At 39.7% G+C, this 26,774-nt stretch overlaps 5 protein-coding genes across 6 annotated transcripts; all 5 read right to left on the bottom strand.

Moving 5' to 3' along the window:
- Positions 1-3,299: 3,299 nt before the first annotated feature.
- On the bottom strand, positions 3,300-6,035 carry LOC132862631 (tubulin alpha chain-like). Its single transcript, XM_060894754.1, has 4 exons — positions 5,939-6,035; positions 4,642-4,864; positions 4,410-4,558; positions 3,300-4,323 (listed from the first exon to the last, which is right to left on the bottom strand). Exons 1-4 carry the CDS (start codon positions 5,939-5,941, stop codon positions 3,343-3,345), a joined length of 1,356 nt encoding a protein of 451 aa, XP_060750737.1. The 5' UTR covers positions 5,942-6,035; the 3' UTR covers positions 3,300-3,342.
- Positions 6,036-6,715: 680 nt separating this feature from the next.
- Positions 6,716-8,851, bottom strand: LOC132862320 (uncharacterized). 2 transcript variants are annotated; one of them, XM_060894283.1, is made up of 2 exons: positions 8,389-8,851; positions 6,716-8,143 (listed from the first exon to the last, which is right to left on the bottom strand). In XM_060894283.1, exon 2 carries the CDS (start codon positions 7,933-7,935, stop codon positions 6,937-6,939), a length of 999 nt encoding a protein of 332 aa, XP_060750266.1. In that variant the 5' UTR covers positions 7,936-8,143; positions 8,389-8,851; the 3' UTR covers positions 6,716-6,936. The 2 variants fall into 2 exon arrangements, with proteins under 2 accessions (XP_060750266.1, XP_060750267.1); XM_060894284.1 differs by having other exon boundaries at positions 8,467-8,851.
- Positions 8,852-12,538: 3,687 nt separating this feature from the next.
- LOC132861910 (tubulin alpha chain-like) lies at positions 12,539-15,262 on the bottom strand. The gene is made up of 4 exons (XM_060893587.1): positions 15,128-15,262; positions 14,268-14,490; positions 14,036-14,184; positions 12,539-13,948 (listed from the first exon to the last, which is right to left on the bottom strand). The coding sequence occupies exons 1-4, from the start codon at positions 15,128-15,130 to the stop codon at positions 12,968-12,970; spliced, it is 1,356 nt and encodes a 451-aa protein (XP_060749570.1). The 5' UTR covers positions 15,131-15,262; the 3' UTR covers positions 12,539-12,967.
- Positions 15,263-17,672: 2,410 nt separating this feature from the next.
- Positions 17,673-20,260, bottom strand: LOC132861911 (tubulin alpha chain-like). Its single transcript, XM_060893588.1, has 4 exons — positions 20,105-20,260; positions 19,085-19,307; positions 18,853-19,001; positions 17,673-18,766 (listed from the first exon to the last, which is right to left on the bottom strand). The coding sequence occupies exons 1-4, from the start codon at positions 20,105-20,107 to the stop codon at positions 17,792-17,794; spliced, it is 1,350 nt and encodes a 449-aa protein (XP_060749571.1). The 5' UTR covers positions 20,108-20,260; the 3' UTR covers positions 17,673-17,791.
- A 1,935-nt stretch (positions 20,261-22,195) lies between these two features.
- tuba1a (tubulin, alpha 1a) lies at positions 22,196-24,877 on the bottom strand. The gene is made up of 4 exons (XM_060893442.1): positions 24,765-24,877; positions 23,607-23,829; positions 23,366-23,514; positions 22,196-23,284 (listed from the first exon to the last, which is right to left on the bottom strand). Exons 1-4 carry the CDS (start codon positions 24,765-24,767, stop codon positions 22,304-22,306), a joined length of 1,356 nt encoding a protein of 451 aa, XP_060749425.1. The 5' UTR covers positions 24,768-24,877; the 3' UTR covers positions 22,196-22,303.
- Positions 24,878-26,774: the final 1,897 nt, after the last annotated feature.

Genomic DNA, 26,774 nt, shown 5'->3' with positions numbered 1-26,774 from the left:
CAATCTGGACACCAGCCTGACCCACGTGGACAGAGACGCACTCACGCTGTGGAAACAAAAAGGACAGATGAATGACATTTTTATTCTTGCTGTCTGCCGTATTTGTTGTGCTGTTGAACACAATATTTAATTTTCTGGCAGTGAAGATATGAAAATCAGATAACTTAGATTGCCTAGTAACTGCTAAAAAAGAGCACACTACATTTCTACTGAACCGAACTAAACAGAATTAGACATGATCCTTTTAATTATGTTGGTTATGTGAAAATATTACACTCAAGTAAGGCATGCTTAGTGTACATCAGATCAAACTTGTGATCAAGACGAGCCCAGTCCTCGGCAATGGCCGTGGTGTTGCTCAGCATGCACACAGCCCTCTGCACTTTGGCAGACAATTTATTTGTTTTTCAATTTATTTCAATTTTTTTGTCTATTTGTATTTACATATTCTGTATTTTTCTATTAATTTGTTTCTATTTTTATTGTCTTACTTACTTTACTTTATTGTCCCCAAAGGGGAAATTCCTTTCCACAACACTGCACTTGTTCGACACACACAACATAAACCAACATAAACATAAACAGTCATAATACACACGTCAAGAAACATTCAGAATTAACACTCAGCGATGTCTGTTGTTAAGATACTTAATAACTGAGGGAATCAGGCTTCTTCCAAAGCGGGCCCTCCTGCACCTCAGAGCCCTGTACCTGCGCCCTGAGGGCAGTGGGGCTAGAGACTCATTTAGTGGAGGTGTGGAATCCCATTCTATTGAAATGGCAAAGCGTCCGATAGCTGTGTTATTGAGTTCTATAAGGTTAGGTGTTGGAAGACCTATAACTTTTGCAGCAATATTGGACACCTTTGTGAGTTTGACTATATTTTTAACAGAAAGCATGCCGAAAAAACAAGTTGAACAACACAGTAAAATTGACTGAATAATGCTTTGATAAAGTAGTAATAGTAAACGAGGAGTGACATTAAGTCCTTTGAGTTTGCGAATGACTGACAGTCTTTGATGACTTCTTTTCTGAATGTCCATAATGTGCTGAGCAAAGGTAAGTGTGTTATCCAGTGTCACTCCCAGCTATTTGAAACTGACCACTATTTCACCTGGTTGATTTTGAATGACAATAGGGTGCTGAGGTGAAGAGGGACTGACTATCAGCTCTTTTGTCTTGCTAACATTCAGATTCAGGTGGTTACCCTCACACCACTGAGTGAAGTGCATAACAGTGGTGTGACAATCCATGACAGAGTTGTTGTCTCTAAGCAGGGCAAGAATGGCTGTGTCATGAGAATATTTTAAATATTTTATGCTAGACGAAGGGCTGATATTGTCATTTGTGTAGAGTGTATACAAAAATGGGCTTAACACACAGCCCTGCGGTGCTCCGGTATTAATAGTAAGAGCAGAGGATGTAATTAAGCCCAGCCGTACTACTTGCTGCCTGCCTGCCTGTCTGTATGTTGTTGTCTGTTTACTGGAGGCATATGACACTGAAACAAATTCCTTGTATGCAATTAATCTCCTTCTGATTCTGATTCTGATTCTGATTCTGATTCTAAACGTCCATTAATATTTAATTTGAATAATAATTTATAAATAATTTACAAGTAACAGGTAGCTAGCAATTTTAACGGTAGACAAAAAATTAATACTTACCATTTTGAAGATGGTTTCTTTAATGTGTGTCTATATAAAAGCTTATTGAAAAAAGTTAAATTTGAATTCTGAGACCTTGACCACAATTAGTCTATAGTGAGAACACGAAATGGTGTAAAGTTTGGGGGTGGAGCTATTTATACTTTTCGACTCCGTTGTCATGGACGCGGGACATTTCCTCTTCCTGTTTGACTCCTGTCACATTCTCATTGGTGGAGAAACGCTAAGCCGCACTCCATTGGTGCGTTTTAACTATTGAATAATTACTAAGTAATTTTCAACCTGGGGGACATGAGCGGAAGGGTTTTTTAAATGCTCTCAATTAAAGCTTTTAACTTATAATATAGTAGAACAAAAGGATGAGAGCAATATTACATTTACATTATTAAATTTACAGCGATAGAAGGAACAATATAACATTTAACAAAATAAAACACCATAGCTTGAAACAGAGACCGAGAAGAATAAGCATAAAAAGAAGCAAAAAAAAAAAAAAAAAAAAAACACGAGGAAAAAAAACACAAACATACAACGAACTGTTAACTGTCATTCAACATAAATTACAGACACACACATGCGCATATATATAAAAACTCTGCGCTCCCAAACAGTTAAGTGTTTTAGGCCGGCGAACATGATTGAGTGTCTCTGCTGTGCTTTTCTTTCAGATTGCTCCACTGGGACAACGGATGACGAGGGCTAACGGATTCAGGAAGATAGATCACTGAGTGACCAAGTTGATGACTGACCGGAAGGGTCACAGTCTTTCAATCCAGGCTTCCCGGGCCACCTCTAACACTCCCTGAGGTCACTGTCTGAACAGCGCCTCAAACGGGTGAGACCAGTAGAGGCTTGTGGTGTCTCCCATATGGCGAACAGGACATAAGGAAGGATGAGGTCCCAGTTCCTTCCTTCTTCATCTACCACCTTTCTGAGCATACTCTTCAGCGTCTCGTTGAATCACCCCACCAATCCGTCCATCTGCGGGTGGTAGACTGACGTCCTGAGGTTCTTCTGCAAAAACCTACACAGATCCACCACTAGACATGATACAAAGGGCGTACCTTGGTTGGTGAGGATATTCTTGGGTATCCCCACCTGACTGAAGAGCGTGAGGAGCTCCCTGGTGATACATTTTTTAGAACAGTCCTCTCTATTATGAATGAAAAAACCTGAAAACCTTTTCTCAGACCAAACTATTTGCATGACAGTTACATTTACAGCATCTGGCAGTCGGTCTTACACAAAGTACGGTACAAAAGTGCTTTCAAGTCTCAATCAACTAAAATAAGTTTTAGTTTGAGTGTTTCAGAAAGAGGTACAGTAGGTCTTCCCCCGTTGTATGTAGATAGACAGTGACTCAGCTGTTCAGACATCTAAAGGAAATTCTTTCCACCTCTGTGCCAGCAGAATAATAAATAATGTGCATTTTAAAGCCTGGCTGGTTAGCTTTTTCAGTAATGTGTTAAATATTTATTTGGCTACTAAAACTGTTTTGCATCAGAAATTTTGTTTTGTTTTTACTTTTAGAATTTTTTTTCATGCACAATGCAATTAAAGACAAACAAGTCTATGAACTTGAAATGAGTTTTATTTTTGATGTTTCTGCATACAGTGTTTTGTTTTAAGTAAAATATTAATTTCATCTTGCAGAAAAGGACTTTTATATAACATTTTAATACTCATCTCCCTCTTCCTCTCCCTCACCTTCAACGGAGTCAACACCAACTTCCTCATAATCCTTCTCCAGGGCAGCCATGTCCTCTCTGGCCTCAGAGAACTCGCCCTCCTCCATACCCTCACCCACATACCAGTGCACGAAGGCACGCTTGGCATACATCAGATCAAACTTGTGATCGAGACGAGCCCAGGCCTCGGCAATGGCCGTGGTGTTGCTCAGCATGCACACTGCCCTCTGCACCTTGGCCAGGTCTCCACCTGGAACCACTGTGGGGGGCTGGTAGTTGATGCCCACCTTGAACCCAGTGGGACACCAGTCCACAAACTGGATGCTGCGCTTTGTCTTGATGGTGGCAATAGCAGCATTCACATCTTTGGGCACCACATCACCACGGTACAGCAGGCAGCAGGCCATGTACTTGCCGTGACGTGGGTCACATTTTACCATCTGATTGGATGGCTCAAAGCAGGCGTTTGTAATTTCGGACACGGAGAGCTGCTCGTGGTAAGCCTTCTCTGCAGAGATCACTGGAGCATAGGTGGCCATTGGGAAATGAATACGGGGGTAGGGCACCAAGTTGGTCTGGAATTCAGTAAGATCGACATTGAGGGCACCATCGAAACGGAGAGAGGCAGTGATGGAGGACACAATCTGACCAATCAGCCTATTCAGGTTAGTGTATGTAGGACGCTCAATGTCGAGGTTCCTACGGCAAATGTCATAAATGGCTTCATTGTCTACCATAAAGGCACAGTCGGAGTGCTCTAGGGTGGTGTGTGTGGTCAGGATGGAGTTGTAGGGCTCCACCACAGCTGTAGACACCTGGGGAGCTGGGTAGATAGAGAACTCCAGCTTGGACTTCTTACCGTAGTCAACAGATAGGCGCTCCATCAGCAGGGAGGTGAAACCAGAACCGGTTCCTCCACCGAAGCTGTGGAAGACCAGGAAACCCTGCAGACCTGTGCACTGGTCAGCCTGGACAGATGATGAAGACCAGTCAGATTGATTTTTCAAAAGAATCTCTTATAATTATATAAAGTAATTACCCAAAAGGAGTTCACCAGTTTGCGGATCCTGTCCAGTACCAGGTCAATAAGCTCCTTGCCAATGGTGTAGTGACCACGAGCATAGTTGTTAGCAGCGTCCTCCTTTCCTGTGATGAGCTGCTCAGGGTGAAACAGCTGACGGTATATTCCAGTGCGGACCTCATCTAAAGGAAATAACAATATCAAATATATTAACATCCAGAGCACTGGTAACTGAAAGTCATGTGCCATAAGATCTTAATCCTACCTATGACAGTAGGCTCCAGATCCACAAACACAGCCCTGGGGACGTGCTTTCCAGCGCCAGTCTCACTGAAGAAGGTGTTGAAGGAATCGTCTCCACCTCCGATGGTTTTGTCACTGGGCATCTGTCCGTCCGGCTGGATGCCGTGTTCAAGACAGTAGAGTTCCCAGCAGGCATTGCCAATCTGGACACCAGCCTGACCCACGTGGACAGAGACACACTCACGCTGTGGAAACAAAAAGGACAGATGCATGACATTTTTATTCTTGCTGTCTGCCATATTTCTTGTGCTGTTGAACACAATATTTAATTTCCTGGCAATGATGATATGAAAATTAGATAACTTAGATCGCCTAGTAACTGCTAAAACAGAGCACACTATATTTATACTGAACCGAACTAAACACAATTAGCCATGATCCTTTTAATTATGTCGGTTATGTGAAAATATTACACTCAGGTAAGGCATGCTTAGTGTACATCAGATCAAACTTGTGATAAAGACAAGCCCAGGCCTCGGCAATGGCTGTGGTGTTGCTCAGCATGCACACAGCCCTCTGTACTTTGGCAGTCAATTTTAGTTGTTTTTCAATTTATTTCATTATTTTGTCTATTTGTATTTACATATTCTGTATTCTTATTTTCTGTATGTTGTTGTCTCTGTTTACTGGAAGGAAGCGTATGACACTGAAACAAATTCCTTGTATTCAATAAATCTCCTTCTGATTCTGATTCTAAACGTCCATTAATAAAACTGCCAGACACAGGAACAGTTTCTTTCCCCAGGCAATCACCCTGATTAACTACTCACCATAATTATATTCACTGCTTCATATCTATAAGTACTGCATTATCATAATTGTCAGTCATCAAATCATCTATATACGTTACACACACTACTGCTGCTGTATATTGTACAAAAGCATAATATTGCACAATATTGTTATTTGCACTCCCACACTTTATGTACATAACTGATCGTTCATATTTTATGTTCATATTTAATACTAATGCTGTCTATATTGTATCTCATCGTATGCACTGTCTTGTATAGTTTGTATAGTATAGTGTTATTTATGTCTGTACTTTTGAGAGTCACAAACAGCTGGAACCAAATTCCTTGTGTGTGTCAACACACTTGGCTAATAAACCTGAATCTGAATCTAATTCTGATTTCATTCAACAAAATGTGGAATCTTCTACGAACGTCAGTCATAAACTATGAATAATAATTTATAAGTAATTTACAAGTAACAGGTAGCTAGCAATTTTAACGGCAGACAGAAAAATGAATACTTACCATTTTGAAGACGGTTTCTTTAATGTGTAGCTAAATAAAAGCTTATCAAAAAAAAGTTAAATTTGAATTCTCACAACTCGACCGTTATGAGTCTGTAGTGAGAACACGAAATGGTCTAAAGTTTGGGGGTGGAGCTATTTATACTTTTCGGCTACGTTGTCATGGAACCTTGTCACGTTCTCATTGGTGGAGAAACGCTAAGTCTCACTCCATTGGTGCGTTTTACCTATTGAATAATTACTTGCTCTGAAGTAATTTTCAACCTGGGAGACATGAGCAGAAGGGATTTTTTTAAATGCTCTCTATTAAAGCTTTTAACTTACAATATAGTAGAACAAAAGGATGACAGCAATAGTTATTAAATTTACAGCAATTGAAGGAACAACATAAGTTGGCTGGAACATTTAACAAAATAAAACACAATAGTTCGAAACAGAGACCAAGAAGTATAATAAGTATAAAAAGAAGTAAAAAAAAAAAAAAACAAGGAAAAAAATACAAACACACACCGAATAGTTAACTGTCATTCCACAGAAATTACAGACACATACATGCGCATATATAAAAACTCAAATCAAATTAAATTTTATTTGTCACATACACATACATACATGGTACGACATGCAGAGAAATGCTTTTTGCATCTGTCCGGTATTTAAGCAAAAAAATGAATGCAATTAGAGATAAAAAATAAAAACAAAACTGAAAGGAGATAGATAAATAAAAAGTATAAACTATATAAAAACTATATAAAACATGAAAATATATGTGAAAAAATAATGTATATACATATATATAAATATACATAAATGTACATAAATGCGTATGGTTTTTAATTATTGTCCTTATAGTGTCCATGTGCAGTATGGTGTGTATAGAGTGTATAAAGTGGCACTGTGCTGTACAAGTCCAGAGTTATAGTGACAGTCCGGAGTTAAAGTGTCATAGTGCAAAAAGGTGTACAGAAGGACAGTGAAGATGGAGGGAGAGGTCCAGTACTAGATCCTGGGTGTTTCCTGGTTTAAACTCCGAATGGCCGGCAGGAAGAAGCTTCTCCTCATTCTCTCTGTGTTTGCTTTCAAGGAGCGGAAGCATTTCCCTGAATGCAACAAAAAAAAGAGTCCATTGTTGGGATGGCTGAGATCCTTTACAATCTTCCTGGCCATGGTCCAGCACCGTGTGCTGTAGATGTCCTGCAGGTCAGGGAGCTCGGTGTGGATGGTATGTTCAGCTGAGTGCCCCACCCTCTGGAGGGCTCGCCTGTCCTGCATGGTACTGTTCCCGAACCAGGAAGTGATTCTACCCGTCAGGACACTCTCAATGGTGCAGGTGTAGAAAGTCTTTAGCACCTGAGAGGGTAGTTTGAAGTCCCTTAAGCGTCTCAGATGGTACAGACACTGCCGGGCCTTCTTCACCAGGGTGTTGATGTTACAGGACCAAGACAGGTCCTGTGTGATGTGAACACCTAGGTACCGGAAACTGTCCACTCTCTCCACTGGGGTCCCGTTGATCTTTAACAGTTTGTATGAACGCTCCTGCTTTGTGCTGAAGTCCACTATCAACTCCTTGGTCTTGCTGACGTTCAGAAGAAGATTGTTCTCCTGGCACCATCTCTCCAGGTTTTTAGTCTCCTGTAGGTAGGCCGTCTCGTCATTGTTGGAGATCAGGCCCACCACAACAGTGTTGTCAGCAAACTTCATGATGGTGGTGGAGTTGGAAGTGGCCACACAGTCATATGTGTACAGCAGGAGGCTCAGAACACAACCCTGGGGAGCTCCACTGCTGTGGGTGAGGGTGGATGAGGTCTGATGGCCCACCCGTACAGCTTGTAGTCTGTCTGTCAGGAAGTTGGAGATCCATTGACACAGCAGCAGGCTGAGTCCCAGGACCTCCAAATTAGAAGTGAGCGTGGAGGGAATCATGGTGTTAAACGGTGAACTGTAGTCCACAAACAGCATTTTTGCATAATTCCCTTTTCCACAGTCCAGGTGGCACATTGTAGTGTGGAGAAGATGAGCAATGGCGTCCTCGGTCCTTCTGGCGGTAAGCGAACTGTAGTGGATACAGTGTGTCTGGATGTGATGCAGTGATGAAGTCTCTGACCAGTCTTTCGAAGCACTTCATCACTACTGAGGTCAGGGCTACAGGGCTGTAATCGTTGAGGCAGGTGGGCTGGGGTTTCTTCGGGACAGGAACAATAGTGGACTGTTTGAAGCATGAGGGGACAACAGACGGTTCCAGTGAGAGGTTGAATATAAATAATTCTTACATTATTTACATAAAACACATACTTACATATTTATATTTCAATTTGCACATTTCTATTTGCACATTTTTCCACTGTACATACAACTGTCTATATTATATATGTGTTCATGTCTTGTCAATGTCATTCAGTTACATTGTGGAGCTTCTATACTAAAACAAATTCCTTGTATGTGAAAACATACCTGGCAATAAAGATCTTTCTAATTCTGATTCTGGATATCTCAGTGAACACCGGTGATGGCTGGTCAGCGCAGGCTTACCATAGCACATAACAGCACATAATGAAGGAGGAGGTCCAGTTTCATCCTTCCTCAAATACCGCCTTTCTGAGCATACTCTTCAGCGTCTCATTGAATCACCCCAACAATCCGTCCACCTGCGGGTGGTAGATTGACATCCTGAGGTGCTTCTCCTGCAAAAACCGACACAGATCCACCATTAGACATGATACAAAGGGCTTACCTTGGTTGGTGAGGATATCCTTGGGGATCTCTAGTGTCACTAAGGTGCATTCAAGGGCAGATGAAATGATCCATGGCAACTCGCTCCAGCACCTCCTTCATGCTCATGTAGCCAGCTTCGGAGGATCCGGTACAGTTCTTTGAACTGGAACTGTGGACCACGATCTGTCAAATATCTCTAGTTGTGGAAGTCAAAGGCAGCGGGAAGAAGGGAACAGTCGCAGTGAAAGATGATTTCTTGCATATATATTTATATACACACACACATATATATACGTATATATATATATATATATATATATATATATATATATATATATATATATATATACACATATATATACATATATATGGGGGTGATCTAGGATGGCTTTGCTAGATTGTAAACAACTCCAGCTGAAATACCTACAACATACCTACAATAACTGCCATAATCACTAAAACATGTCATCTATCACTTTTGTAACCTGGAACGTTAGTGGATTTTGTTCTCACACAAAGATGGTCAAAGTTTTTAATCATTTAAATAAACTACAAGCCGACATATGTCTCCTGCAAGAAACACATCTATCAGAATCAGATTATAACAAAATTAAATCATCAAATTACAGTCATTTATTCTCGGCTCACTACAACACAAAACAAAGAGGAGTATGCATTCTAATAAATAAAAAAATCTCTTTTGTTCATAACTAGTGATGCTCCGATTGATCGGCCACCGATCATGATCGGCCGATATTGGATAAAAATAGCTTGATCGGCGAACCCCAAAAGCGCCGTTCAAAAAAGCCGATCACGTAACATAAATTACTCGCGCAACTTTTTCACACAGGTAAACAACAGCAGAGCGGAGCTTACCAGTGGTCTGGAAGTTTTTCAAAGTGTCTGATAAAGACGTAAAGTTAGCCGTTTGCAATGTATGTCGTGATGAAATCCCTCGAGGTGGAAGCAAGCTTTCATTATTTTATTTTTTGGATGATCGGAGCATCTCTATTCATAACACCACTATTACAGACCCTGAAGGACATTCCATTATCATAATCATCTCCATTAATAATAGCCCAGTCACAATTGGCAACTTGTATGGCCCAAACACAGATGACCCATCCTTTTCCCAGACATTTTCTCTTCAATTTCAATTGTCCAGTCATAATTGCAGGTTATTTCAATACAGTTCTAGATCCAACAATAGATAGATGTAATAGTTTAGGCAATAAACGCATTTGGAAATCTGCAGAAACCATAAAACAGCTCATGAGTAATTTTGGTCTTGGTGTTAGTTGGTGTTGGTTGAAGCACCACATTTCTACCACTACTTTTTGGCCAATCAGCTCCAAAATATATACAAATCATCCTAACCCATCAGAAAGCACATGGCTAGATTTTGAACAGTCAATTTGTAAAGACATTATCATTTCAGAATTACCTTTCTATAATCAGACAATCAAAAAGCATCAGTGTTTTAAAACACCAACAATAGCCACAGCTCTGACAGCCTGGTGCAAATTTCATCAAATCACAAACACCCCTCTTGCACCATCTAAATACACCCCGATCTGGAATAACCCAGATTTTATATTTAATAAGAAGCCAATCAACTTACGCACATGGGTAGATAAGGACATCACACAACTTCCTCTTTAATAACAACTTGGCACCATTTTCCCACTTGGTCCAGAAATACAGCATTGGGAGTAATTGTTTTTTGGAATATTTACAAATCAGATCATCTATTCAATCAAAAATCGACACTCAGACAATTAATCTCGACCATCCCCCTCCAATCTCAAATTAATATAACCTCCTCAAAAAAACTACTCTTCAAAATATATAAAATAATATCCAAATCAGACAACACATTAAGCCTACCCAATGCTAAATGGGAATCAGACTTATCCATTGCTCCCAATGCCGCTTTCTGGAAACAAATCTGCAAAAATATCTACTTCATGACAAAAAAATTATAACTTATACAGTATAAAGTACTTCAGAGATTTCACCTAACTGGACAGAAAATATTTAAAATGGGGTTTACTTCAGAAACATGCTCATATTGCACACAAAACACCCAGACACCTATTATTATGCTATTTGGCATTGCACCTCAGTTAAAAAATTCTGGGAAATCGTTACTGACTCACTATCCAACCTTATGGGTTGTCACATCCTGCTGTCTCCCTCCCTCTGTATATTAGGTGACATATTCATAATCAATTTAAACACTACAGTCAATTACTCCTAGTGGCTTTAACTATCGCCAAGAAAACTATCCTCATGAACTGGAAATCAAGGAACACCATACACATTACAACTTGGAAAAATTTACTACTAGAGTACATCTCCATGGAAAACTTGTCTACCTCCACTCAAAATAATACATCAGAATTACACCCTTCTTGGTCATCTCTCTTTAAATTCCAACAGTCATGAATCCACTGACCTTCTTTGTCTAAAGCCATCCTCAATGATACACTATCAATAATCACACATGATTGGGGGAGGGGGGTCAGAAAGAGGTAGCAACAGGGGCAAGTCGTGGCCTAATGGTTAGAGAGTCTGACTCATCAACCTCAGGTTGTGGGTTCGAGTCTCGGGCCGGCCACGACTGAGGTGCCCTTGAGCAAGGCACCGAACCCCCCAACTGCTCCCCGGGTGCCGCATCATAAATGGCTGTCCTCTGCTCCGGGTGTGTGTTCACGGTGTGTGTGTGTTCACTGCTGTGTGTGTGCACTTTGGATGGGTTAAATGCAGAGAACGAATTCTAAGTATGGGTCACCATACTTAGCCATATGTCACGTCACTTTCACTTTCAACACAGACTAATATCAATTATAAATAAAATACTTATAAGATTATATTTAAATCTCTCTCTATTTTGCTGCTTCTGAACCCTGGTTGGCTGTGGCATACTAGTCCCTGCCATGTGCGGTTCTGATTAGTTGTGAGTGGGCGTGATGTGGGGCTGGGGGTCTTGGGCCTTCGCCATCCAGCTTGTACTTTTGCCTGGGATTTCTTCTCTCCGGCTGGCCAGCACTTGTCTCTCTGTTTTAATGCTTCACATATTAGATGAGGTGCACACACATTCATTTGGAGCATAAAACAACAAAAAAAAAAAGCACACACATAGGGTAAGTGTGGCGTGGGCATGGCGGACTGGGCTTTGCACCGGGCTGGTTCCATGCTACACGCCATTCTTTTTTAACGCATTATACACTAGTTGACAAACATAAGTATAACAATGAAAGCATATTTATATATTTAAAGAAAAAGAAAAAAAAAATGTGTGGGACGGTTGGGGATGGGTATGGATTTTGGGCCCCATAGCATCTCACCTTGATAGCCCGTTGCTATATGATGCTGGCAGGGGTCTATCCTATGCCATGGCCATGAGGGGTATCAGAGGCAGCTTTATAATACCTTATCATTAATAGCTCTATCAATATTACCATTATTAATAATATTACTATTATTGTTATCATTGTTATTACAACTACTATTATCATTACTATTAATGGCTGTATCAATATTACCATTATTATTGCTATTACTACTATTTTATTTGTTCTCTTCCTGATCCTTTAACCTCCCCATCATTCCGGATGAAATGAGTATATTTGTTAATATGTTTATCATTATTACTACTTCTAATACTATTATAACTATTTTTCATTTCTTATTCATTGGATTTATTGTTATTAGTATTATTAATATTGCTATTACTATTGTTATTGTCACCTTCCTCATACCACATTTTACATTTTTTTTGAGTGATATTTTGTCACATACATTGCTGAACAGTGAAATTCTTTTGTTTTGATTTTACTGTTAGAATTTTTTTCTTGCACAATGCAATTAAAGACACACAAGTGTATGAACTTGAAAGTTTTATTTTTGATGTTTCTGCATACAGTGTTTTGTTTTAAAGGTGGGGTGCACGTTTGAGAAATGCTTCAGAAAAGTGAGTCGGGACAACTAACAAAACAAACGCATAGCCAATGAGCAGAAAGGGTCATGTCTTGTCAATATGCGGTGGGGAGTGAGTTCAGTGCGCATGTCTGACATTAGCCAAAAGCGACTGAAAGATTTATATGGCAGATAAAAACGAAAAGTGAAAAAAGGCTTACAATAAGGCAAGAAGCAGGATCCGTGTTAATATAGAATCAGCTTTCCAGCACTGGGGAGAGGGGCATGTTTGTTTTGGTCATTTCAAAATGTCAACATTGACTTTCAAACATCGTGCACCCCACCTTTAAGTAAAATGTGCATTTCATTTCAAAGAAAAGGACTTTTATATAACATTTTAATACTCCTCTCCCTCTTCCTCTCCCTCACCTTCAACAGAGTCAACACCAACTTCCTCATAATCCTTCTCTAGGGCAGCCATGTCCTCTCTGGCCTCAGAGAACTCACCCTCCTCCATACCCTCACCCACATACCAGTGCACGAAGGCACGCTTGGCATACATCAGATCAAACTTGTGATCGAGACGAGCCCAGGCCTCGGCAATGGCCGTGGTGTTGCTCAGCATGCACACAGCCCTCTGCACCTTGGCCAGGTCTCCACCTGGAACCACTGTGGGGGGCTGGTAGTTGATGCCCACCTTGAACCCAGTGGGACACCAGTCCACAAACTGGATGCTGCGCTTTGTCTTGATGGTGGCAATAGCAGCATTCACATCTTTGGGCACCACATCACCACGGTACAGCAGGCAGCAGGCCATGTACTTGCCGTGACGTGGGTCACATTTTACCATCTGATTGGCCGGCTCAAAGCAGGCGTTTGTGATTTCGGACACAGAGAGCTGCTCGTGGTAAGCCTTCTCTGCAGAGATCACTGGAGCATAGGTGGCCAGTGGGAAATGAATACGGGGGTATGGCACCAAGTTGGTTTGGAATTCAGTAAGATCGACATTGAGGGCACCATCGAAACGGAGAGAGACAGTGATGGAGGACACAATCTGGCTAATCAGCCTATTCAGGTTAGTGTATGTAGGACGCTCAATATCGAGGTTCCTACGGCAAATGTCATAAATGGCTTCATTGTCTACCATAAAGGCACAGTCGGAGTGCTCTAGGGTGGTGTGTGTGGTCAGGATGGAGTTGTAGGGCTCCACTACAGCTGTAGACACCTGGGGAGCTGGGTAGATAGAGAACTCCAGCTTGGACTTCTTACCGTAGTCAACAGACAGGCGTTCCAACAGCAAGGAAGTGAAACCAGAACCGGTTCCACCACCAAAGCTGTGGAAGACCAGGAAACCCTGCAGACCTGTGCACTGGTCAGCCTGAAGAGATGAAGAAAGCTGGTCAGACTGATTTTTTTTTTAAAAATCTCTATAATTTTACAATGTAATTACCCAAAAGGTACTCACCAGTTTACGGATCCTATCCAGTACCAGGTCAATAAGCTCCTTGCCAATTGTGTAGTGACCACGAGCATAGTTGTTAGCAGCGTCCTCCTTTCCTGTGATGAGCTGCTCAGGGTGAAACAGCTGACGGTATATTCCAGTGCGAACCTCATCTAAAGGAAATAACAATATCAAATATTTTAACATCCAGAGCACTGGTAACTGAAAGTCATGTGCCATAAGATCTTAATCCTACCTATGACAGTAGGCTCCAGATCCACAAACACAGCCCTGGGGACGTGCTTTCCAGCTCCAGTCTCACTGAAGAAGGTATTGAAGGAATCGTCTCCACCTCCGATGGTTTTGTCGCTGGGCATCTGTCCGTCCGGCTGGATGCCGTGTTCAAGACAGTAGAGTTCCCAGCAGGCATTGCCAATCTGGACACCAGCCTGACCCACGTGGACAGAGATGCACTCACGCTGTGGAAACAAAAAGGACAGATGCATGACATTTTTATTCTTGCTGTATGCCATATTTGTTGTGCTGTTGAACACAATATTCAATTCCCTGGCATATTGAACTTCGTATATGTGTGTGTGTGTGTGTGGGGCTCAACTGGCATCTCTAAAAAGAAAGGTAGAGACAGAGCACATCCACTAAATGTTTGTAACCGTATTAAGCGAGTAACTGCTAAAACAGAGCACAATGCACTGGATGGAGACGAGCCCAGGCCTCAGCAATAGCTGTGGTGTCGCTCTGCACCTTGGCAGAAAATTTATTTATTCATCATCAATTTTTTTTTTGTCCATTTGTATTTCCATGTGTATTCATTTTAATTCTCATCTCATTCTTATTGTCTGGATTTCCTTGTGATCTGATTCTAAATGTCCGTTATTATTTAAAATCAACGTGTGAAACCTTAAAATAAATATATTACCAAACAGTGTAAATAAAACGTCTGGTAAACTCAATACAAAGTCGACTGAAACATTATATTCTACACATTAAGGTTTAATAAACGTCCACATACCGATTCTACAGACGTCATTGATAAAATATGAATTAAGTAACAGATAGCTAGAAATTTTAACGGTAGACAAAAAAATGAATGCTTACCATTTTGAAGACGGTGGTTTTAAAGTGTATCTAAATAAAAGCTTATAAAAAATTGAATTCTCACAACTCGACCGTTATGAGTCTGTAGTGAGAACACAAAATGGTGTAAAAGTTGGGGGTGGAGCTATTTATACTTTTCGGCTCCGTCGTCATGGAGGCGGGACATTTTCTCTCCCTGGTTTGACTCATGTCACGTTCTCATTGGTGAAAAAACGCTAAGCCGCGCTCCATTGGTGCGTTTTAACTTTTGAATAATTACTTCCTCTGAGGTAATTTTCAACCTGGGGACATAAGAGGATTTTTAAAGGCTCTCAACTTACAATATAGCAGAACAAAAGGATGACACCAATAGTTTTTACATTTACAGAGATAGAAGGAACAACATAAGTTGACTGGAACATTTAACAAAATGAAACACAATATTCAATTCAAGTTTATTTGTATAGCACTTTTTACAATTGACATTGTCTCAAAGCAGCTTTACAGAACATAAACATAGAACAAAAGGTTAATATAAAGAATAATATAAAGATTAATAGAATACAAAATTTAAGATTAATATAAGATATATTTAAATGTGTATGTATTTATCCCCAATGAACAAGTCTAAGGTGACTCTGGTGACTGTGGGGAGGAAAAACTCCCTTAAATGGTAAAGGAAGGAACCTTGAGAGGAACCAGACTCAATGGGGAACCTCATCCTCATATGGGTGACACTGGAGGGTGTGATTATTAATATACAGTCTGACAAATGTTGTATTGATGCAAAAGATCCAATCTCCTCTATAGTATCGCAGAGACCAACTGGAGCTGGTAGATCTCAAGATGCCTCAGGATTCTCAAAGTCGGCCTCATCTCAGTGGAGGTCCAAAATCTTCCTCGCACGGAAGATGATCGGAGACAATAGCTTGAAACAGAAACAGAGAAGAATAATAAGTAAAAAAAAGAGGTAAAAAGAAATACAAAGAAATAAACGCAAACACAGACTGAACAGTTAACTGTCATTTCACAGAAATCACACACACACACACACAGACTGAACAGTTAACTGTCATACCACAGAAATCACACACACACACTGAACAGTTTACTGTCATTTCACAGAAATCACAAGCACACACACTGTGCTGTGATGTATTTGTTACAAAATAAAGGCTTCTTCTTCAAACACACACACACACACACACACACACACACACACACATATTTATATATATATATATATATATATATATATATATATATATATATATATATATAAAGTAGAAGCAGCCTGTCTTGTATATAAATAAAGAAGAAGCCTTTATTTTTGTCACATATACATTACTGAACAGTGAAATTCTTTCTTCACGTATCCCAACTTTAGAGCTTTGGGTAAGAGAGCAGGTTCAGCCATGATACAGCTCCCCTGGAGCAGAGAGGGTTAAGGGCCTTGCTCAAGGGCCCAACAGTGGCAGCTCAGCAGTGCTGGGGCTTGAACCCTGATCCACTGCATATTTGTATGTATTTATGTATGCGTGTGTGTGTCTTAATATGTTTGCAATATTCTTGGTCTGTGTCTTATTTGTAATATTCTTGGTCTATATATAGATACAGTATATAGACCAAGAATTTCACAAACATATTTAGTTTTAACAAACATATTAAATGTAAAACAAGTTAAATGTAAATTATATTTTAGTTAAATGTAGTTATATATTTGTTATAAACATAAGCTTACTCTGAAATTGTATAGTCATACAAAATATTATTGACACAGAAGCCATTGTAGTACACTAGCATGAAGATTCAAATACACATTTTTTCAGGGAAAAAATCAATCCAAAAATAAAGGCTTAAACTGAAATATTAGTGGTGTCAGTGATTAGTAATTCTTACCCAATTTTCTTGCTTGGTGTTCTATTATTATTATTATTATTATTATTATTATTATTATTATTCCTGTTAGATGTTATAGGTTGTGTGCCACACTAAGGTTGCAGGGTATACTGATATTACAGTTACATTGGTTTTTACAGGGGAAAAAAAATAAATCTACTTACAAACAGCGTAACTGTGCATAAAAAAGCTAGGCTTTAATAGCTAAATAACATGTAGGCTGAAAACATTGTTTTGCACCTGTGGGAACCAGTCAATTCATCACTATTCCATTATACTCCACTCAGAGAGGACTTCATACAGGCAAAGCCAAAAGTCTTCAAAGTATTATACTTTGGTCAAAGGTTTATTTTATGCTTATAAAACCACCATTATTGAACTGTCACTCATGGATGGTACACATTTTGTCTGTAGCTTTTATTACCTCCTTCACGAGTTGACCACATTTACCAATACCAAAAGGTCACTTCACTTTCTTAATAGAAACGATATAAACCTTTGATACTAATTGTAAGGAATGCAATTTTGAACTGTCTGTAAAAGCACACAAACCAAACCCAGGGTGTTTACACACTGAACAATTGCTAGAACACTGACCTTTCGGTAACAGCTGAACTTGCTGACAGAGATGCACTGATGCGAGACAGAGAACACAAAAGTGCAGAGAAAGCTTTTTCCACATTTTATTGTTCAGCGCTTGCTGTTGATGAAATAAAGTACAAGAGAACACAAAAAAACAAGAGAGGTGAGACAGGAAAAAAAAAAAGAAAGGCAGAGAATATCAACTTAATACTCCTCTCCCTCCTCTTCTCCCTCCACACTATCAGTGCCAACTTCTTCATAATCCTTCTCTAGGGCAGCCATGTCCTCTCTGGCCTCAGAGAACTCGCCCTCCTCCATACCCTCACCCACATACCAGTGCACGAAGGCACGCTTGGCATACATCAGATCAAACTTGTGATCGAGACGAGCCCAGGCCTCGGCAATGGCCGTGGTGTTGCTCAGCATGCACACAGCCCTCTGCACCTTGGCCAGGTCTCCACCTGGAACCACAGTGGGGGGCTGGTAGTTGATTCCCACCTTGAACCCAGTGGGACACCAGTCCACAAACTGGATGCTGCGCTTTGTCTTGATGGTGGCAATAGCAGCATTCACATCTTTGGGCACCACATCACCACGGTACAGCAGGCAGCAGGCCATGTACTTGCCGTGACGTGGGTCACATTTTACCATCTGATTGGCCGGCTCAAAGCAGGCGTTTGTGATTTCGGACACAGAGAGCTGCTCGTGGTAAGCCTTCTCTGCAGAGATCACTGGAGCATAGGTGGCCAGTGGGAAATGAATACGGGGATAGGGCACCAAGTTGGTCTGAAATTCAGTAAGATCGACATTGAGGGCACCATCGAAACGGAGAGAGGCAGTGATGGAGGACACAATCTGGCTAATCAGCCTATTCAGGTTAGTGTATGTAGGACGCTCAATGTCGAGGTTCCTACGGCAAATGTCATAGATGGCTTCATTGTCTACCATAAAGGCACAGTCGGAGTGCTCGAGGGTGGTGTGTGTGGTTAGGATGGAGTTGTAGGGCTCCACCACAGCTGTAGACACCTGGGGAGCTGGGTAGATAGAGAACTCCAGCTTGGACTTCTTACCATAGTCAACAGACAGGCGTTCCATCAGCAGGGAGGTGAAACCAGAACCGGTTCCACCACCGAAGCTGTGGAAGACCAGGAAACCCTGGAGGCCTGTACACTGGTCAGCCTAGACAGATGATGACAGCCAGTCAGATTGATTTTTCAAAAGAATCTCTTATAATTTTATAACATAATTACCCAAAAGATGCTCACCAGTTTACGGATCCTGTCCAGTACCAGGTCAATCACCTCCTTGCCAATGGTGTAGTGACCACGAGCATAGTTGTTAGCAGCGTCCTCCTTTCCTGTGATGAGCTGCTCAGGGTGAAACAGCTGACGGTATATTCCAGTGCGGACCTCATCTAAAGGAAATAACAATATCAAATATATTAACATCCAGAGCACTGGTAACTGAAAGTCATGTGCCATAAGATCTTAATCCTACCTATGACAGTAGGCTCCAGATCCACAAACACAGCCCTGGGGACGTGCTTTCCAGCTCCAGTCTCACTGAAGAAGGTGTTGAAGGAATCGTCTCCACCTCCGATGGTTTTGTCGCTGGGCATCTGTCCGTCCGGCTGGATGCCGTGTTCAAGACAGTAGAGTTCCCAGCAGGCATTGCCAATCTGGACACCAGCCTGACCCACGTGGACAGAGATGCACTCACGCTGTGGAAACAAAAAGGACAGATGCATGACATTTTTTTTGTGATGTATGTCATATTTGTTGTGCTGTTGAACACAATATTTAATTTCCTGGCATATTGAATTTCGTATATATATATATATATATATATATATATATATATATATATATATATATATATATATATATATATACATACACACACACACACACACACACATACATACACACATACATACATACATACATACATACATACATACATACATATATTATATATATATTATATATGTGGCTCAACATAATAAAAAAAAAATCATGGCTTATTTTTTTTAGTTCTGTTCAGTACAAATAAAAAAATAAGCCATGATTTTTTTTTTTTATTATGTGGGTTATGTGAAAATATTACACTCAAGATGCTTGGTGTACATCAGATAAAACTTGTGATTTATTTTTTTATTTTTTCATTTATTTTCCAATTTTTTTGTCCATTTGTATTTCCATGTGTATTCATTTTAATTCTCATCTCATTCTTATTGTCTGTATGTTGTCTCTGTTTACTGGATTTCCTTGTGATCTGATTCTAAATGTCCGTTATTATTTAAAATCAACGTGTGAAACCTTAAAATAAATATATTACCAAACAGTGTAAATAAAACGTCTGGTAAACTCAATACAAAGTCGACTGAAACATTATATTTTACACATTAAGGTTTAATAAACTTCCACATACCGATTCTACAGACGTCATTGATAAAATATGAATTAAGTAACAGGTAGCTAGAAATTTTAACGGTAGACAAAAAAAATGAATGCTTACCATTTTGAAGACGGTGGTTTTAAAGTGTATCTAAATAAAAGCTTTAAAAAAAGTAGAACTTAAAGTTGAATTCTCACAACTCGACCGTAATGAGTCTGTAGTGAGAAGACGAAATGGTCTAAAGTTTGGGCGTGGAGTTATATATACTTTTCTGCCCCGTCGTCATGGAGGCGGGACATTTTCTCTTCCTGGTTTGACTCCTCTAACGTTTTCATTGGTGGAGAAACGCCAAACCGTGCTCCATTGGTGCGTTTTAACTTTGGAATAATTTCTTCCACTGAGGTCATTTTCAACCTGGGGGACATGAGAGGAAGGATTTTTTTTAAATACTTTCTATTAAAGCTTTCAACTTACAATATAGCAGAACAAAAGGATGACAACAATAGTTTTTACATTTACAGAGATAGAAGGAACAACATAAGTTGAATGGAACGTTTAACAAAATGAAACACAATAGCTCGAAACAGAGACAGAGAAGAATAATAAGTATAAACAGAGGTAGAAGAAATACGAGGAAAGAAACACAAACACACACTGAACAGTTAACTGTCATTTCACAGAAATTACACACACACACACACACACACACACACACACTCACACACACTGAACAATTAACTGTCATTTCACAGAAATGACACACAGACACACACACATACACACAAATATATAAGAGAAGAAGCCTTTATTTGGTCACATTTACATTACAGCACAGTGAAATTATTTTGAGTGCCATGATACAACGCCCCCTGTAGGAGAAAGGGTTAGGGGCCTTCCTCAAGGGCCCAACAGTGGCACCTTGGCAGTGCTTGGGCTTGAACCCTGATCGACAACCCAGAGCCTTAACCACTTAAGCCAACACTGCATATATATGTGTGTGTGTGTGTCTGTGTGTCCGTGTGTGTGTCTTAATATGTTTGTAATATTCTTGGCCTATATATCTATATATACACAATTTATTTTAACAAACATATTAAGACTTTAAGGTTTTGACTTAAATTTAGTTATATATTTGATATAAAGAGAAGCTTAGTCTGAAATTGTATACAGTCATCCAAAATATTATGGACACAGGAGCCATTGTAGTACACAAGCATTAAGATGCAAAATGAATTTTGAGGGGAAAAAATCTATTCAACAACAAAGGCTTAAACTGAAATATTAGTGGTGTAAGTGATTAGTAATTCTTACCCAAATTTGTTGTTTGTTTCTCTATTATTATTATTATTATTATTATTATTATTATTATTATTATTATTATTATTATTATTACTTTTATTATTCTTGTAAGAGGTCAGAGGTTATAGGTTGTGTGCCACACTGAGGTTACAGGGTATACTGATATTGCAATTACATCGTTTATTGGAGAAAAATACGCAACTATCCAAAACTAAAATAAATAAGAACTCTAAATTTCTACCTCATTATTTTCCATCACCTTTTATTGTCATCATATTAATGAGTAATCCAACATGGTAGTAGTAGATAGAGCAAACATTGGAATTCAAAATAGCTGTCATCTAGTGCATTTTTTAGAACACAGTAGGTTGAAAGTTCAAGTCCTCTCTATTATGCATTAAAAAACCTGAATAACATCAACATTATATTAAAATAAATTAATTATAATATGAAGTCTTTTACCGATTGGATGAAAAAGAAACACACTTTGTGTTTGAATTAACCACGAATTTGTGAGACATACAGCATATCAGCAGAAGCCCTTGTCTCAAACAAATTATTTGCATAACAGTTAAATTTCTGGCATTTGGCTGACGTCCTTATCCAAAGCAAGGTACAAAAGTGCTTTGAAGTCTCAATCAAATAAAGTAAGTGAAAAGTGAAAATAAGTGTTAGTTTGAGTGTTTCAGAAAGTGGTAGGTCTTCACCTGTCGTATGTATATAGCCAGTGACTCAGCTGTTCAGACATCAAAGGGAAGTTCTTTCCACCACAGAACACGTTGTAAAGCCTGTCTGGTTAGCTTTTTCAGTAATGTGTTAAATATTTATTTCCCCACTTTGCATTAGAAAATGAGTTTTTTTTTCTGTTAGAATTTTTTTCTTGCACAATGCAATTAAAGACAAACAGGTGTGTGAAATTGAAAGGAGTTTTATTTGTGATGTTTTTGCATACAGTGATCTTTTGTTGGTTGTAAAAGAGTCATTTCATCTGACAGCAGACAATAACTTTAATCTAACATTTTAATACTCCTCTCCCTCTTCCTCTCCCTCACCTTCAATGGAGTCAACACCAACTTCTTCATAATCCTTCTCCAGGGCAGCCATGTCCTCTCTGGCCTCAGAAAACTCACCCTCCTCCATACCCTCACCCACATACCAGTGCACGAAGGCACGCTTGGCGTACATCAGATCAAACTTGTGATCGAGACGAGCCCAGGCCTCGGCAATGGCCGTGGTGTTGCTCAGCATGCACACAGCCCTCTGCACCTTGGCCAGGTCTCCACCTGGAACCACTGTGGGGGGCTGGTAGTTGATGCCCACCTTGAACCCAGTGGGACACCAGTCCACAAACTGGATGGTGCGCTTTGTCTTGATGGTGGCAATAGCAGCATTCACATCTTTGGGCACCACATCACCACGGTACAGCAGGCAGCAGGCCATGTACTTACCGTGACGTGGGTCACATTTTACCATCTGATTGGCCGGCTCAAAGCAGGCGTTTGTGATTTCGGACACAGAGAGCTGCTCGTGGTAAGCCTTCTCTGCAGAGATCACTGGAGCATAGGTGGCCAGTGGGAAATGAATACGGGGATAGGGCACCAAGTTGGTCTGGAATTCAGTAAGATCGACATTGAGGGCACCATCGAAACGGAGAGAGGCAGTGATGGAGGACACAATCTGACCAATCAGCCTATTCAGGTTAGTGTATGTAGGACGCTCAATATCGAGGTTCCTACGGCAAATGTCATAGATGGCTTCATTGTCTACCATAAAGGCACAGTCGGAGTGCTCTAGGGTGGTGTGTGTGGTCAGGATGGAGTTGTAGGGCTCCACCACAGCTGTAGACACCTGGGGAGCTGGGTAGATAGAGAACTCCAGCTTGGACTTCTTACCGTAGTCAACAGACAGGCGTTCCATCAGCAGGGAGGTGAAACCAGAACCGGTTCCACCACCGAAGCTGTGGAAGACCAGGAAACCCTGCAGGCCTGTACACTGGTCAGCCTATAGAGAATCATATAATACTTTTATCCATATTGTTTTGTTATAATTAACATTAATGTCAGACAGTTTAAAGATACTCACCAGTTTGCGGATCCTGTCCAAGACCAGATCGATAATTTCCTTGCCAATGGTGTAGTGACCACGAGCATAGTTGTTAGCAGCATCCTCCTTTCCTGTGATGAGCTGCTCAGGGTGGAACAGCTGGCGGTATGTTCCAGTGCGGACCTCATCTAAAGGAAAGGCACAGTACATTAAGGAAATTGAACAGACCGATCAATAAATCAATACATTTTAAAAACCAGCACTATAATGTGAATCCTACCTATGACAGTAGGCTCCAGATCCACAAACACAGCCCTGGGGACGTGCTTTCCAGCTCCAGTCTCACTGAAGAAGGTGTTGAAGGAATCGTCTCCACCTCCGATTGTCTTGTCGCTGGGCATCTGTCCGTCCGGCTGGATGCCGTGTTCAAGACAGTAGAGTTCCCAGCAGGCATTGCCAATCTGGACACCAGCCTGACCCACGTGGATAGAGATACACTCACGCTGTGGAGGAAAAGAACACATTTAAAATAAAGGAGCATTTCTCAATTAGACAGTGAACCTAAATGTGGCCTGCGATGGACAGGCACCTCACACGGTGTGCATGGGATGCCAGTCAATTGTAGGAAATATTTAGCATATTTTACAAATGCACTTGATTAGGAAAAAGCATTACTGACTATGAATAAATGCATAAATAAGTCATCCTAAATACAGGCACCAAAGTCAGATCTGACCAAAATCTATACAATTGCGGAGAATTGATCTGTACTAATTCTGCAGTCTATTACCACCAGGAAATGGTGATATCATGACCTTGGAACTTCGTATACATCTATTTGGATGAAAGTGACCAGATTGATATATTTAAACAAAGATGGACCTACTTTGGTGCAATAATGTATCTCAATTACAGACAGAAAATGGATAGATTTGCTTTAAATTGATATTATACATTCTATATTTGGGATATTTGACCCAAGAATAAACACAGGTTTGTTGATTTCAAATGTTCTCCCTGACACCTTGTTGCTAAGAGTTTAGTAGCTCCAGCATTAATATTTCATGGCCACTACACTCTTGAAAATGGATCTATCATTTGCAGATAGTATGTCTGCGTATAAAACCATTAAACAAGAGCAAAACGAGGGTTAAGAAATCGTTATGTAGTTGTGAAGGCGCTGGATATCATTTTCCTCTGATGATATCATGACATGAATGGAGCCGGTTACACCCACATTATTCACTGCACTTTGTCCTTTTGTTGGATTTTTTTGTAGTGTATTTTTTCATTAGGTCTGAATGAATATGCAAGGTTAGAATATTCGAGATACCTACAATTGGTTATTTTTAAACCCAATTTAAATAATTGATTCGTCATGATGTAATAATTCCTGATCATTTCTATTTCACACAAAACAAGGAAAAATAGAACTCACCATTTTTTTTCTAAAGGTCTCGAGAGTGGATGTAGAAAAAGTGTCTAGGAGGAGAAATCTTACAGCTCGACAACTAACGGGTCGATGTAAGAATGATCTTTTCACTACGCGAACCTCACAATTTATAAACGTGTTGCCCTAGCGACCGCGTCTCCTCCATTCCTATTGGTCGAGAATGTAATAACGACGTTTAGGGAAAAATGACCGCTGACTATTGGCTGAAAAGGGTACAGCGAGGAAAAGATCCCGCCTACAGCCTCACCCAGTTACCACCTCAAACACTGACACAGCGTTTTATTGTACACACATATATAATATATATATATATATATTTCTTGATATATTGATATTTTCCTATCAGAGTTATACTTATATTATTTTATGGGGTAAATGTTTCTACATTGAATTTGATGAGAACCATTGAGACTGTTAAGCTTTTAAAGGTGTAAAATGGTGTAATATTGATTTGTGCCTAATTCTTTTTACATAGATTTTTATTTACATAGATTCTTTTATGAAATGTAGGACACACTTTCAATATTAGGCTTCATCTTTTTAAAACATGGTCCTATTAAAGCTTAAAATACACTCAGCATCTACAAGCATCTTTCACTGTAACTTGAGTCTCTCCTCTTCCATCTGGTGCCTTTTGTCCTTCCCTTTGTTCATACTACATTTTCTGTTTTTAAAAAACGTGTTCATTTTACCTCTTAAATAGTATATAGTCATAGACTATGGAAATTATGAACATCAGGAGCATTGAATATTTGTCAAATACAAATGACCTTTAATTGTAACCATCCATTTTGAATATAACACACAAATGTCAAATCAAAGCAAATTTTAAAAAAAAAATAAAAAGCTGTGGTGGATTATATGTTGTTATGGATAAAAAGATATACAAGCCAAAGAATAGCACACACAAATACACACAAATACACACACACACACACACACACACACACACAACCCCCAAGACCTTTTTCCCGGGATTCGTTCATTGCTAAGCAATGAATAACAAGGTTGCTTAGCGACACAAAAGTGTCCCGGAGATAATACACAAACCTTCAAGAGTCGCTATTATTTGAGGGCCACGTGGTTAAGCCTAAAAACATGGGGTACGTTGCAGCGAGGGAAATTTAGGCATTGCTCCTGTATCTCCTTGTCACTCCAACACTATAAAACAGCTTTGAAAGTTATCTAAAAGCGCTAATCACAAAACAAAATAGCAGTAATACACCGTTTAATTAGTTGGAATTCCTGATAAAATCTGTTGCACTTGTATCTTGCACTTATTTCTAGGCACTGGGTTGAATTTGTCTTTCTACACTTATGTCTTGGTTAACTGTTTTAACAGTTAAATCTTTGGAAAACTGCAAGCAATTAAATTCTAAAGCAATTTAGTTCTAAAGCATCTCATTCATTGATTCATTGATTCATTTATACTTTCTTTACTAACTACTATCTTATGGGTAAAATCTGCAAATGCATTATTGAATGTCTGCCTTAATGCATGTGTAAAGATCCAAATCATCTTACCTATTAAAAAGTGTGGTGTTTTATGTTTAACAGTGTAATTTGAGTCAAACGATCAGTTTGGCACTGGTTGAAAAGTAGAATACATGCCTGAGGGAATTGCAGTTCACCATCTGCCATGGTTACAGGCTTTGTTTGATGGTAACCCATGAATTGTTTATTTATCTTAAATAAGACCTATATCCACCCTACAAGTTTGCACTTTGGAAAGGTTTAGTATCTGCAATACCATGTACGAGTATGTTGTCTGTTTTTATTATCAATTCAAATTTATTTTAAGGTTTATGAATTCCCACAGTTTTGTTTCTTTGTTCATGTATCCGGGTAACTTCAGCCCAAATGTTTCACTTCAGTGTTTACTGGCTTGTTGCTAACAACAGAGAACAATAGCAAGTTGTTATCTGTGGTATTTATATGTCCATATTATGAATGACCAGAAATTGCACTTTCTGTGATACACACATCACATCAAAA

The sequence above is a fragment of the Tachysurus vachellii genome, chromosome 19 (assembly GCF_030014155.1).
Source record: "Tachysurus vachellii isolate PV-2020 chromosome 19, HZAU_Pvac_v1, whole genome shotgun sequence".
NCBI classification, from domain to species: Eukaryota; Metazoa; Chordata; class Actinopteri; order Siluriformes; family Bagridae; genus Tachysurus; species Tachysurus vachellii.
Note: the sequence above shows the minus strand (reverse complement) of the source record. Positions and strands in the feature narration are given on the sequence as shown.

What these genes read in the sequence shown, in the direction of transcription:
- LOC132862631 (XM_060894754.1), bottom strand. An exon ending in TCTGGAGCCTACTGTCATAG is followed by an intron (nt 4,559 to 4,641) that starts GTAGGATTAAGA and finishes TATTTCCTTTAG; the next exon opens with ATGAGGTCCGCACTGGAATA. An exon ending in TGGACAGGATCCGCAAACTG is followed by an intron (nt 4,324 to 4,409) that starts GTGAACTCCTTT and finishes TCATCTGTCCAG; the next exon opens with GCTGACCAGTGCACAGGTCT.
- LOC132862320 (XM_060894283.1), bottom strand. Translation starts at nt 7,935, where the DNA reads ATGTGCCACCTGGACTGTGGAAAAGGGAATTATGCAAAAATGCTGTTT.
- LOC132861910 (XM_060893587.1), bottom strand. An exon ending in TCTGGAGCCTACTGTCATAG is followed by an intron (nt 14,185 to 14,267) that starts GTAGGATTAAGA and finishes TATTTCCTTTAG; the next exon opens with ATGAGGTTCGCACTGGAATA. An exon ending in TGGATAGGATCCGTAAACTG is followed by an intron (nt 13,949 to 14,035) that starts GTGAGTACCTTT and finishes TCATCTCTTCAG; the next exon opens with GCTGACCAGTGCACAGGTCT.
- LOC132861911 (XM_060893588.1), bottom strand. An exon ending in TCTGGAGCCTACTGTCATAG is followed by an intron (nt 19,002 to 19,084) that starts GTAGGATTAAGA and finishes TATTTCCTTTAG; the next exon opens with ATGAGGTCCGCACTGGAATA. An exon ending in TGGACAGGATCCGTAAACTG is followed by an intron (nt 18,767 to 18,852) that starts GTGAGCATCTTT and finishes TCATCTGTCTAG; the next exon opens with GCTGACCAGTGTACAGGCCT.
- tuba1a (XM_060893442.1), bottom strand. An exon ending in TCTGGAGCCTACTGTCATAG is followed by an intron (nt 23,515 to 23,606) that starts GTAGGATTCACA and finishes CCTTTCCTTTAG; the next exon opens with ATGAGGTCCGCACTGGAACA. An exon ending in TGGACAGGATCCGCAAACTG is followed by an intron (nt 23,285 to 23,365) that starts GTGAGTATCTTT and finishes GATTCTCTATAG; the next exon opens with GCTGACCAGTGTACAGGCCT.